The 12,633-nt window shown below is 37.5% G+C and overlaps 1 protein-coding gene across 1 annotated transcript; it reads left to right on the forward strand.

Annotated features, from left to right (window-relative positions):
• Positions 1-4,157: 4,157 nt before the first annotated feature.
• sec61a1b (SEC61 translocon subunit alpha 1b) lies at positions 4,158-10,487 on the forward strand. Its single transcript, XM_062996975.1, has 10 exons — positions 4,158-4,223; positions 4,332-4,410; positions 4,524-4,655; positions 4,756-4,865; positions 6,800-6,953; positions 7,105-7,265; positions 8,046-8,243; positions 8,348-8,539; positions 8,654-8,730; positions 9,882-10,487. The coding sequence occupies exons 2-10, from the start codon at positions 4,350-4,352 to the stop codon at positions 10,066-10,068; spliced, it is 1,272 nt and encodes a 423-aa protein (XP_062853045.1). The 5' UTR covers positions 4,158-4,223; positions 4,332-4,349; the 3' UTR covers positions 10,069-10,487.
• The last annotated feature ends 2,146 nt before the right edge of the window (positions 10,488-12,633 follow it).

Here is a 12,633-nt window from a genome sequence, read left to right on the forward strand (position 1 = left end):
CGAACATTTCGGGTTACGAACGATCTTTTTCAACTTAACGTACGAACAAATTTCGGATTACGAACCGAAATTCGCAAAACAACCTACAAAATACAACACTATTGAAAGTAGTTATTGTTGTTTCTGGTAGATACATTTTATAAAAAAAAAGAAGGAAATGTATTATGGGGTATGGTACAGCACACGTACTGTAGTGAAATGTGGTGTGTGTTTTATGTACAGTGCTACTGTGTATTGTTGTTTATTATTGTTTATTACAGGAATGTATATTCTATAATTTAAGATTCAAGGGAAAATATACTTGTATTTATAACAAAAAAGAGCATTTAAGACATTAGAAAGGTTAGGTAAAGGGGGGGGAGGTCTGGCACGGATTAATTCTATCTACATTATTTCTTATGGGAAAAATAGGTTTAACTAACGAACATTTTGACTTAAAAACAGCCCTTCAGAACCAATTCAATTCGTAAGTCAAGGGTCTACTGTATTTCAAAGTGCCGGTGGTAAATGAAGAATGACTGGAACCAGCAGCTAAGCGTGGAGCTTTTTAAAACGCTGGTGTAGAGCTGACATCTACTGTTCACGAATGGATTTACAAATTACAAGTATAACTACAGTACATTCTACTGTATATATTTGTGCATCCCATATATAATCAATGTTCAGGAATTTAAAAAAAATGATAAAAGCATTAGACGCTTCATTCAATACTTTGTTAAACCTTCCATTGGAGCAATTGCACATGCAGGTCGCGTTTCTACAGGCTTTGCCTACATGAATCTGGGCAGTTTAAACCATTCTTTATGGTAGATTCTCTTGAAAAGAGAGTTTAAAAGGTGAACTGTTGCGCCAGTCTACGTTTGAATGTACTCTGCGGTTTTCATAAAGGCTCTGTTTGTATTTGGCTGTTTTTTAGCCATTCCTTAGTCCTAACGAGTCCTCTCTCTGCCGCTGAGAGGCACCACACCCTCACCATGTTGTACCAGAGGTATGATTTTAACCAGGGTGGCTCGGTGGGTAGCACTGTTACCGCACAGTAAGACGGTCCTGAGTTTGATTTCCAGTTGGAGCAGTCTGGGTCCTTTCTGTGTGGAGTTTGCATGTTCTCCCACAGTCCAAAAACATGCAGTCAGGATAATAGGAGACACCAAACTGCCCTAGTTATGGATGTATGTGTGTTTTTCCTGTGTTGGACTGGCGAACTTTCCACGGTGTTTCCTACCTTTCGCCCACTGAATCAGACCCACCATGACCCTGAAATGGATAAAGCGGTGGTAAAATGAAGCAATAAGCCACGAGAGACCGGTCTCGAGCGGCTTATTGCTTTTATAAAACGGCGGTCAACATAAAATATAATAAAATACAACAATGTTCAATTTATAAATGTTTTTATTTACAAAAACACTTACAAAAAGCATTCTTCCGCGAAATCAGGTAGTCCTTAACAGTGTTGCTAGGCAACATGAGGGCGAACATAACATTCTCAATAAACATTCCTCCATAAACACTATTACACTATTTTTTGGACTAATGATTAGGATTACTGTTTATATTAATCTGGACATTTCCTTGTATAGTACATGAGTTAAAATAGTGTTCAACCAAGTTTGTACTTTTTCTTTTCAGTGGCGTATTAATATGGAATGATGTGAGGTGGTCATAGGTGTGCGTTTATCAGGGATTTTACAACGGCGTCCAACGCGGCTCAGCCAATCAGATTTTAGGACCGGAACTATCCGTTTTATAACAGACAATGAAAGAATGAATGATTTGAATCAGATGATATACAGTGCCTGTTTTTCTACAAACATTCAGGTGTGTTTAAAAAAATCGAATATTGTGGAAAAAGTGAACTATTTCTTCATAAATTGATTTAAAATGTTTTTTTTTTTTTTTTAATTACACGAAAACATATTGCAAGCCTTTTTTTTTGTTAATGTTGATCAGTATGACTTATAGCTCCGGATAATTAGACATCCAGTAGCCTATCTCAAATGTTTGAGTAAATCACTATTCAAACAATGTGAATACCACAATCATGGGAACGACTGCTGATTTTAAGGTTGTCCAGAAGACAACACAGTGCAAATGAATATATGTTATATTATTACACATATATCACAGATTTGATGTTAGTAACAGGGTTGACAGGTCTTGTCTGTGTCTTAAATTGAACATAATTTATAAAAAGTTCATCCAATTAAAATAAAATGCAGTTCCTTTATTTAAGTAACTAGTAATTTAAAAAAAGTTGTTAATGGTTGAAATGCGTCTCACACAATCTGTGATTACATCTGCATTTAAATCATAAGCTGATTTCAAAAAGTATTTTTTCGTACACCTAGGGCACTTATTAGGGCGTAAGAGGCTATTGTTTCCCCCTATACGTAGTGCCCTTATATAGATAGTGTGTTTGTATTTGGGACTGAGCCGCGGAGACAAACACACTGACGTGTTAGTGGTTTTCCAAGATGACGTGTCGCTGTGGATTCTCTTCAGGCTCTCTGCAGGCTCATGCCACACAGTCACTGTAACCCCGACTGGCACACCGACACAGCAGCATGGGAAGTGAGTCTGACTTGTTTCTTTTTATTTATCTGCAACGTGGCTTGTAGTTCTCATTGGGAAGAAATGTTAAGTGCTAGACGCTGTATGATACATTAGTAAGTCGGTTTATGGGCTGTCAGGTGTTGCTATAACTTGGACTGTTTGGTTTAAAATGTGTTTGGTTAAAATGTGTTTTAGTTAATGTGCATGTTTGTCGATATCTGGTCGTTCCTAATGTCCAGTTTGTGCTTTGCAAATGATTTACAAGCTTGCAAACTAACTGGAGATGTATCTGTTAGTCTTGGAATCAGTAGTTATGATTAATGCAACAAGTTGGGGCTGATAGCATCCTAGTGTAGTAGTACTATCCATACTCATAAATTCTCATAAAACATTTTAATATTATCGTTTGTGAATTCGGATTATTGCACTATATGTTTTGCTTTATATATGTTTTATATGTTGTAATAATAAAACGTTTTTAAAGCGCATTTTCTGCTACATTGGTTACTCCTGTCATTTAAAGAGAATCTAACGGGATGTGATGACGTTGCACTGGAGAGGCAGAATCCCAAACTGCTCTCTAAATAATGCTCTAGTGCACTAACTACGGCGCACAAGACATTATTTCATCCCCTGCCTAGTGCTGATATATATAGGGAGCTGAGATCCATTTAAAAGTCAGCCTAAGTCTTAGTTCCCACCAAGTTTTAAGACGGCAAACAGAGCAGTATGGCCACGTAGTCTGAACCACTTCACGCTGTGCAACACAGATCCTAAATACTGTGTTTTGTTTTTAAATTTCATTTATTACAACTGGCTCAATTCATTATTCATTTTAATAGGCAATGTCAGACATATATAAGGCATAAATTAAGTTGGGTTTTTAATAAAAATTTTTGGGAAAGTTCAATTTGGTTACAGTGTTCATAGTTTGAGTGTAACAGTTCTTAATGGATAAATGGATATTTATTATTTATTTATTAAGATTTTAACCTCATGTTTTACACACTTTGGTTACATTCATGACAAACTCGTTACACAAGATTCATCAGTTCACAAGTTTAATGTCAAACAGTCGTGGACAATTTTGTATCTCCAATTCACTTCACTTGCATGTCTTTGGTCTGTGGGAGGAAACCGGAGCTCCCGGAGGAAACCCACGCAGACACGGGGAGAACATGCAAACTCCACACAGAAAGGACCCGGACCAACCCACCTGGGGATTGAACCCAGGACCTTCTTGCTGTGAGGCGACAGTGCTACCCGCTACCCACTGAGCCATCTTAAATATAATTTCTGTCTGCACAAATGTTAAATTACACAAGAATCTGATTTTGGAATAAACAGAATACAGAATAAACAATATAAAATTTTCTATCCCCTTTCCCTGACATATTGTTGTTTTATGCATCTTTTGCAGTTAAATTTTTGGAGGTTATAAAGCCGTTTTGTGCAGTATTACCTGAGATCCAGAAACCTGAGAGACGGGTATTGTACATTTTTTTTGTATATTATGTGTGTGGTTGTTTGTAGATTTTTAAATAAATGTCTAATTTGGGTAACTTAATGAAGTTGGGCACTGAAGTAACTGGCTTATTTTACTACAGATTCAGTTCAGAGAGAAGGTACTATGGACAGCCATCACTCTGTTCATATTCCTGGTGTGCTGCCAGGTATGTTTGCTTTCTCTTTTTAAATGGAAATGATGTATTTTGGGTGTTTGCATTAATATTTTCATATCAAAATAATTAAATTGCTGCTCTGTTTTTTTTAAATCCCAGATTCCACTCTTTGGTATCATGTCATCAGACTCAGCAGATCCTTTTTATTGGATAAGAGTCATTCTTGCTTCCAACAGAGGTAAAATGCAGGCCTTGGGAGAACAATGTTTTAATGTAGACATTAGTCACAATAAACTTTGTAAAACTGATTATTACCTGTAGGTGCTGTAGTGATGTGTATTTTTTTAACAGGTACTTTGATGGAGTTGGGTATCTCGCCCATCGTTACCTCTGGACTTATCATGCAGCTGCTGGCTGGAGCTAAAATCATTGAGGTTGGAGACACACCTAAAGATAGAGCATTGTTTAATGGAGCCCAGAAACGTATGTTCAGAACATTTAGTCTTGAAATCAGCTTTGTTATGTATATATGACTGTATAGCAGAACATGAGGGTCTGATCTAACTTCTTTATTTCTTGACAGTTTTTGGAATGATCATTACTATTGGTCAGGCTGTTGTGTATGTGATGACTGGCATGTATGGAGACCCGTCAGAAATGGGAGCTGGTATTTGTCTGCTTATAATCATTCAGGTGAGAGTCATTTCTTTTCCACAGTAATCTGATCTGTGAGCTTTTTGCTTGCAAGCCACCCAGATAAGCTTGCCACTTGTCAAAAGTGCTACTCAGATAAGCTTGTCAAATCCCTTCTTTAAAAAGCACTGATCTCTTGAACACATTCAGACACTGTGTGTGATCAGTATATTTTGATGAGATTATTTCTACGGGCATTTTAAGATCATCCAAACCAATCACCTTAATTGTTTTTCTATTGTCTTAATATGTCCAATTAGGTCCATCTAGTAAGTTTCCAAACCAATAGGTACCATTAAATACCATGGTACTTGTATAACTCGCATAAGATCAGTAGAAACTCAAAAATAAAATCCAGACCTAATCACCAAATATGCCCAGATTTTTGGAAGTAACCTTAATTAATACCAGTACCTTTTGGTAGGTACTAACCACTGCATACCAGGAACACCCCACAAGACATGCTGTTTTGGAGATTCTCTGACCCAGACTAGAGATGGGACGATCGATCGGCTATGAATCGGTATCGGCCGATTTTTAATCAAAATATGCTATCGGCGATCGGCGATATTTCCTAAAAGTAGCCGATCCGATCGTGTGATATATAAAGATCACGTTAAGTTAACAGCTCAGTGGATTGATCCAGACTTTGAGCTACGAAGCACCAACCATCACATCACCATTCATCAACCATCGTACAGAAACCACAGTGAAAGCTCTTCATGACCTAAAATAACATCATTAACGTTGTGCATCATACATACGATGTAATTTTGCTGATTGTAATATTTACTTTAAAAAGATAATTCAACCCGGTCACATCTGAGTCGATTCTATCAGCACGTTATATAAACTCCTGGTTCACTTTGGTAAATCGTAAGCGGTTCTTACTTGTGATGTAGATGAGAACAGAAAACGTTACAGAGCCAATCAGAGGCAAAAGTTTATTCATTACCAAATTCGTTAGTTCAGGATCATCTGCTGAACTTTTAGCTCCTTAGACGGAACGAGTCTGACTCGGTTACAGATCTGTGGTAATAGCAGTTTAATTAAGCTTTTTAATGAAGCTTTTTAATGTAAGAGAGTCACACAAAATGTTCTGTAGTAGCTGGTGTTTATTTAAAACCACGACATTTAATTAATAACAGTAAACACGGAGAGATAACTGAGAAGAGAAACTTACGCTTCGCGAAAAATGACTCGTGAATCAATGAATCACTTATAGCGATACAGTGAACAAAGCGTCTCTTCTAAAGGCGCACCCCCCCCCCCCCCCCCCCCCCCGATCGCAATCGGCTATCGGCTATCGGCTATGTCCCTGAAAGGAGATCGGAGATCGGAATCGGTGCCAAAAACCCCATCTCTAACCCAGACATCTGACCATTATAGTTTGGCCCTTGTCAGAGCCACTCAGATCCTTACCCTTGTTTATTTTTCCTGGTTCTAACAAACACATCAGCTTCAAGAAGTGACTGTTTACTTGCTACCAAATGTATCCCACCTCTTTACAGATGCAATTGTAATGTAATCAATGTTATTTACTTTACCTGTCAGTGATTTTAGTCTGCATTTTAGATACTTTTCTTTTGTTTAAAATGAAATTTTAAATGCTGCTTCAGTCTCTTAATTAAAAACTAGCTTCAGTCACTTAATTTATGTTTATTTTAATTAGTCATAAATGTGTCTTGACTACTTTCACAGCTTCTATACTTTTTGCAATGCTCTGTTGACGTGCATTCTTTTTTCCATGAGACTTCAGAGTTATCTGTCAGTCTCTGGTCAAAAAATTGGCATTTACAAAATGTGCATCTCTAATGTAATTAAGTGATTTATATTATTTTTCATTTTGTATTTGCTGTTAATTGTTTCTAGAATTTACCAATGGTGTGTTTTCTCTGGTGTGTTGCACTGTAATGGTGTGTTTTTCTGTGTAGTTGTTTGTAGCAGGTTTAGTCGTGCTGCTGCTGGATGAGCTGTTACAAAAGGGCTATGGTCTGGGCTCCGGTATCTCTCTCTTCATCGCCACCAACATTTGTGAAACTATTATTTGGAAAGCCTTTAGCCCAACCACAGTCAACACAGGCAGAGGTATGTGCTGCCATCTTTATTTACTTTCTAGTGTGGTTGGTCATTATGATTATGTGCCTGATTGGTCAATAGGTTATTCAAAAGCTTCCTAGTCAATTAGTATGGACCTGTTAATTAATTATTAGCTTTTTTTACTATGTTTTTTATGCAGGCACAGAATTTGAAGGAGCAGTTATTGCTCTGTTCCACTTGCTGGCTACGCGTACAGATAAAGTACGAGCTTTGAGAGAGGCCTTCTACAGACAGAACCTGCCCAACTTCATGAACCTCATTGCTACTATCTTTGTTTTTGCTGTGGTCATATACTTCCAGGTCAGTATGCACCAAAGTTATAGTTGTACATGAATTTGTACAGGTCAGTGTTGGCTTTGGTACTGGACTAGTAGGAATGTAACGATACACTCTACCCGACGATACTGAGTTCACGATACGATTTTTTCCCGATTTTTTCAACTGAAATTGAAGACAAATTAGGACAAAGTTTCCTTTTATTATTTCTCTTAAAAAAATAAAATAAAATACTGTATTTGTGATTATCTTTTATTTATCTTAATAATGAATGCCCTTTATTTCTGAGGTAGGTACAAACTATGCAAAACAATTTTGAATTAAGCCCAATTTGGCTGAAAAACCTCGAATTTGGCAACCAGGTGTATAGCGCCGGTGACGTAAACCAAGCGAGGTGTATAGCGCCAGTGCCCTCTGCTGTTTAAAGTGAATATTGATTCATTTTACATGTCAAATCGATTTGAATCGTGGAATTTTTGAATCGGTTATTAACTGTATTGTGGTGCTTCGTTACATCCCTATGGACTAGTAATCAGAAGCTCACTGGTTCAAGCCCTGACACCACCAAGCTTCCAATGTTGGGCCCCTGACTTTTTACTTCAGCATATCATGCTGCTTTCTTGAGGCAGTATAGCCCATCATTGAGCACTATATGTCTTCACACCTGCTGAGAAGGACTTCAGATCTTGGAGCACTTGTAGCTCAGCTGCAATAGTGTTCCAGAAATTATTTGATTTAAAATACAAAGTATAATATAATTAAAAATAATAATTCATTATTATCAACACAAAACATTTTTTTCAGGGTTTCAGAGTTGATTTACCCATCAAGTCTGCTCGTTACCGTGGCCAGTACAACACATATCCCATCAAGCTTTTTTACACCTCCAACATTCCCATCATCCTGCAGTCTGCTCTGGTGTCCAACCTCTATGTCATCTCTCAGATGCTTTCTACCCGCTTCGGTGGCAACTTTTTGGTCAGCCTGCTGGGTACCTGGTCTGTAAGTAGTCAGTGCTTTTTTGTCAGTAAACAGTGAAGTTCTGGCTGCTCAAAAAGCATCAACATTACAGGCATGTTATTTTAATTGTTTGTGTGTGTTTACAGGACACCACAACTGGAGGACCAGCTCGTGCTTACCCTGTAGGTGGTCTTTGTTACTACCTCTCCCCTCCAGAGTCATTTGGCTTGGTCCTAGAGGACCCAATCCAAGCCATCATCTACATCATCTTTATGCTGGGTTCTTGTGCCTTTTTCTCCAAGACTTGGATCGAGGTGTCTGGATCTTCTGCTAAGGATGTGAGTCATTATTCTGTCTCTGGATGTATGAAGATGTCTTTTATGTTGTATACATATTCTTTACTGAATTGGAAGTGACGGTGTGTATGTATTTGGCTGTTTTTTTGTCTTTAGGTTGCAAAACAGCTCAAAGAACAGCAGATGGTAATGAGGGGATTCAGAGACTCATCCATGGTGCATGAACTTAACAGGTAAACACACACACACTCTCTCTCTCTCTCGGCCTCTGACGAATCTGGCTTTATTCAGATACACAGAGACAACAGCATTAGACCTATTCCCACTGAGTTTTTCACATTACAGCCTATTTTGTAAGTGTAAAAAGCTTGTAAATTGAATATATTTGTTTATTTATGTTATAATGTCAGTTAAATTACGTTCAAATCACCCAGTTAGAAGGTCCTGGGTTCGATCCCCAGTTGGGGCGGTCCGGGTCCTTTCTGTGTGGAGTTTGCATGTTCTCCCTGTGTCCACGTGGGTTTCCTCCGGGTGCTCCAGTTTCCTCCCACAGTCCGAAGACATGCAAGTGAGGTGAATTGGAGATACTGTGTTTAATATAACCTTGTGAACTGATGAATCTTGTGTAATGAGTTCTGTTTCAGACCGTTTCTGTCATGAATGTAACCTAAGTGTAAAACATGACGTTAAAATCCTAATAAACAAACAAACAAACAAACAAATTACCCAGTTCTCTAAAGCACTGCTTGTCAGTGTCGGTTGCTTAGCACAGAAATACATGTATATGCAGAGTTTTCTCTCCAAGGTTGTTTTTTGCAGCTATGCTGTTTAGCATGTGTCCCTTTGCAATTTGTTTGATTGATCTACTGATTGGCAGTGTTGATGGGTGAACTTTACATGAGCCACATGAAAATGCTTTATTGGATAAGTAACGTATGCAAATGGTGTGTCACCACAGTACAAAACATTGGTCTCTGTGTGAAGGCTCTTTAATAATTAAACATTTTCTGTATAAAAAATGTTCGTCTGGAACTGACAAAAATCGTTGATATAAAAGACCCAGTAATAACAACTAGCAATATGTTTAAATATATTACATTAAAAAGTTCAATGAAGCATTTTTCAGAAGCTATAAAATACAGCATGCATTTGTGGCTAATGTAGCTTTGACTCATGTTGTTACCCAATAACATTGGGTAACATTGCTTTTTGTCTGCAAGTACAAAGAAAGTGCTTATTGTCTATCATTTTCATTTTAAATTTCAAAACATTTAAATGACAAGCTTAGCTAATGTGAATGACTCTAAGAACCAAAAACTGGTGTTATGAAATGATATTTTAGGCCTGTTCCTGAGCATTTACTTTCTCTGCTTTTACATTCTAGGTACATCCCAACAGCTGCAGCGTTCGGAGGACTGTGCATAGGTGGCCTGTCAGTAATGGCCGATTTCTTGGGCGCCATCGGCTCTGGAACAGGAATCTTGCTGGCTGTCACCATCATCTACCAATACTTTGAGATCTTTGTAAAAGAACAAAGTGAAGTTGGCAGTATGGGTGCTTTGCTTTTCTAGAAAATTTTCCAGGGATGTTACAGACTGGCACAGTTTTTATATAACTTTTTATAAAATGGACACAATCAGTGCATTTATACAGTGCATTTCTTCCCTTTCCAAAGCCCTGCACATTTAAGATGCAGTTTTTTGTTTGTATTTGGCAGCGGAAGCTTCCAGGTATTCAGCATTGGAAGTTTTTGTCCTGGTCCTCAGCTCAGCTCTGTTCAGCTAGAACACAACCTGCTGTGTCAATCAAAGTACTGATGGTTAAAAGCCCACATGGTCAAGACTGTGGAACTGACTGAACCAGTGATGTCAAAGTGTGCAATGTATTTGTAGTTTGTGAACCCAAGGTTTAAAGCTGTGTGTGTGTGTGTGTGTGTGTGTGTGTGTGTGTGTGTGTGTGTGTGTGTGTGTGTGTGTGTGTGTGAGGGAGAGATCAAGTAATTACAGTGTCATGTCAGGTATCATCTGATGTAAACAAAAACGTTTTGATATAATGTCTGAAATAGGAAAGATGTGTACATGTGTATCATACACCCAATCATTTGGGTGAAATTCATGGGTTTGCAGGTAAAAGGCAGCTGTCTTACTCATTTTAAGCATTTTCTTGAATATAACATATCGTATGGTTGGTCTCTGCTGAAATACATCTACATTAATGGAATTTTTTTCTCCACTTAGGTTGTAATTTCAGACTTACAGTGCAAGAATGTTCTTGTTTGGTTTACTTTGAGGTTCTAAATTCTATCTTTTATTTAAACTGAGACTCCATGACATTCAAAGAGTATGAATGAATATTTGTACTGTATTACAAAAAGAGTATTCTGACGGAGAATTGTTTACAATGTCTGCTTCCCTCTTTTTTTGTTCTATTTAGGGTGGAAATAAAAACACTACATGGACAAAGACTGTTTCAATAAATCTTTTTTGTGAAGGTTTACATTTTTTGTGAAGGTTTAAGATTTACAACCTCATTTCCAGAAAAGTTGGTACATTTTGTGAAATGCAATAAAAAGAAGAATCTGTGATTTGTTAGTTCTCCTGAATCCTTCAGGCAACAAAAGTAAAAGAGGTTTTGAATATTTAAGTTAGTGTTTTGAAACAACGTAGGACGATATGGTGGCTCGGTGGGTAGCACTGTCGCCTCACAACAAGAGGGTCCTGAGTTCGATTCCCTGGTAAAGCGGTCCTTTCTGTGTGGAGTTTGCATGTTCTCCCTGTGTCTGTGTGGGTTTCCTTGTCGAGCTCTGTTTTTTTCCCACAGTTCAAAGACATGCAAGTGAGGTAAATTAGAGATCCAAAATTGTTCATGACAGTGTTTGAAATTAAAAACTTGAACTGATGAATCTTGTGTAATCAGTGATTACCTGCCCTGTCATGAATGTAACCAAAGTGTGTAAAACATGATGTTAAAATTCTAATAAATGAATAACTACAGTAAGCAGTTGAATTGGTAACAGGTGAGGGAATTGTGATTGAGTATAAAAGAGTTAACCAAAGGCTTATTCTTAGCAAGCAAAGATGGTTGTGGCCATATATAAGAAAATTGCCCATCAATTCAAAAAGAACATTTCTTAATTTAATGTAATCAACTTTCACCATCTACTGTTTATAATATTGTGAAAACATTTAGGAAATCTGAAGAAATTTTAGTTGGTGTAGGGCAGGCCCAGAAACCACTGTAAAACTGTCATATTTTTGTAATAAATATGGCCACCTAAGACTATATTACACAAAAAAAGAAATCCATGAAATAATTTGATGCTAAAGGTACTCCAGAGTCCATGTGCCTATGTGTATCACAGCAGCATGCTGATTTCTCATGCAGTGCTGTCTGAGGGCTTGAAGGTCACTCAACAATGGTTTGCGGTTTCTTCTACGCTGACTTCTGATTCACGGAATCTTTCCACAATATAGTTTATGGTATATGGTAAAAAAATCGAAATTATTTACATTATTGTGTTGAAAAATGTTCTTTTGAATTCTCTCACAAAGTTCGGCTTAAAGTGATAAACCATGACCCATGTTTGCTTGGAAAGACTGAGCCTTTGTTGGATCCTTATTTTGTATTCATTTGTTACCACACTTGTTACCAATTCATTTGCTTACTGTGGAATGTTTCAGAATGGTGCAACTTGAATATCCTATGACATTTTCATGCTTATTTTGCCCTGTCTGGTTTTTTGAGTGTGTTGCATCAAATGTGTTTATTTATACAAAATACAATTAAGTTGGTCAGTGAAAGCATTGGAAGTAAGTCGGTTGTACTGTTGTCAGTTAAATAAAGGTTCAGGAGAGTTAACAAATCACAGAATTTAATTTTTAATCAATTTTACAAAATGTCCCAATGTGTATGAAAATGAGTTTTTCTTTCTTTTAATTTGTAATGCATTCGCTAGGGGTATTATCGTTTTAAATGGGCTAAATCCTAAATGTTATAAACTAGATATATAGTGCACTGGTTATGGTACAAAGGCTCCTATAACTCTCCGCATATGTAGTGCACTTGCTGTAGGGAGTAAAGGGGCATTTAGGATTACACCGCTTGTGTTCTAGCCTCAGCCTGGTAGTACCCAGTCT

Source organism: Trichomycterus rosablanca, chromosome 6 (genome assembly GCF_030014385.1).
Source record: "Trichomycterus rosablanca isolate fTriRos1 chromosome 6, fTriRos1.hap1, whole genome shotgun sequence".
NCBI lineage: Eukaryota > Metazoa > Chordata > Actinopteri > Siluriformes > Trichomycteridae > Trichomycterus > Trichomycterus rosablanca.

Bases quoted from the DNA above. Each gene is read 5' to 3' on its own strand.
- sec61a1b (XM_062996975.1), top strand. From the start codon at position 4,350: ATGTCATCAGACTCAGCAGATCCTTTTTATTGGATAAGAGTCATTCTT. The intron at 4,411-4,523 runs GTAAAATGCAGG...TTTTTTTAACAG, and splicing joins CATTCTTGCTTCCAACAGAG to GTACTTTGATGGAGTTGGGT. The intron at 4,656-4,755 runs GTATGTTCAGAA...ATTTCTTGACAG, and splicing joins GTTTAATGGAGCCCAGAAAC to TTTTTGGAATGATCATTACT.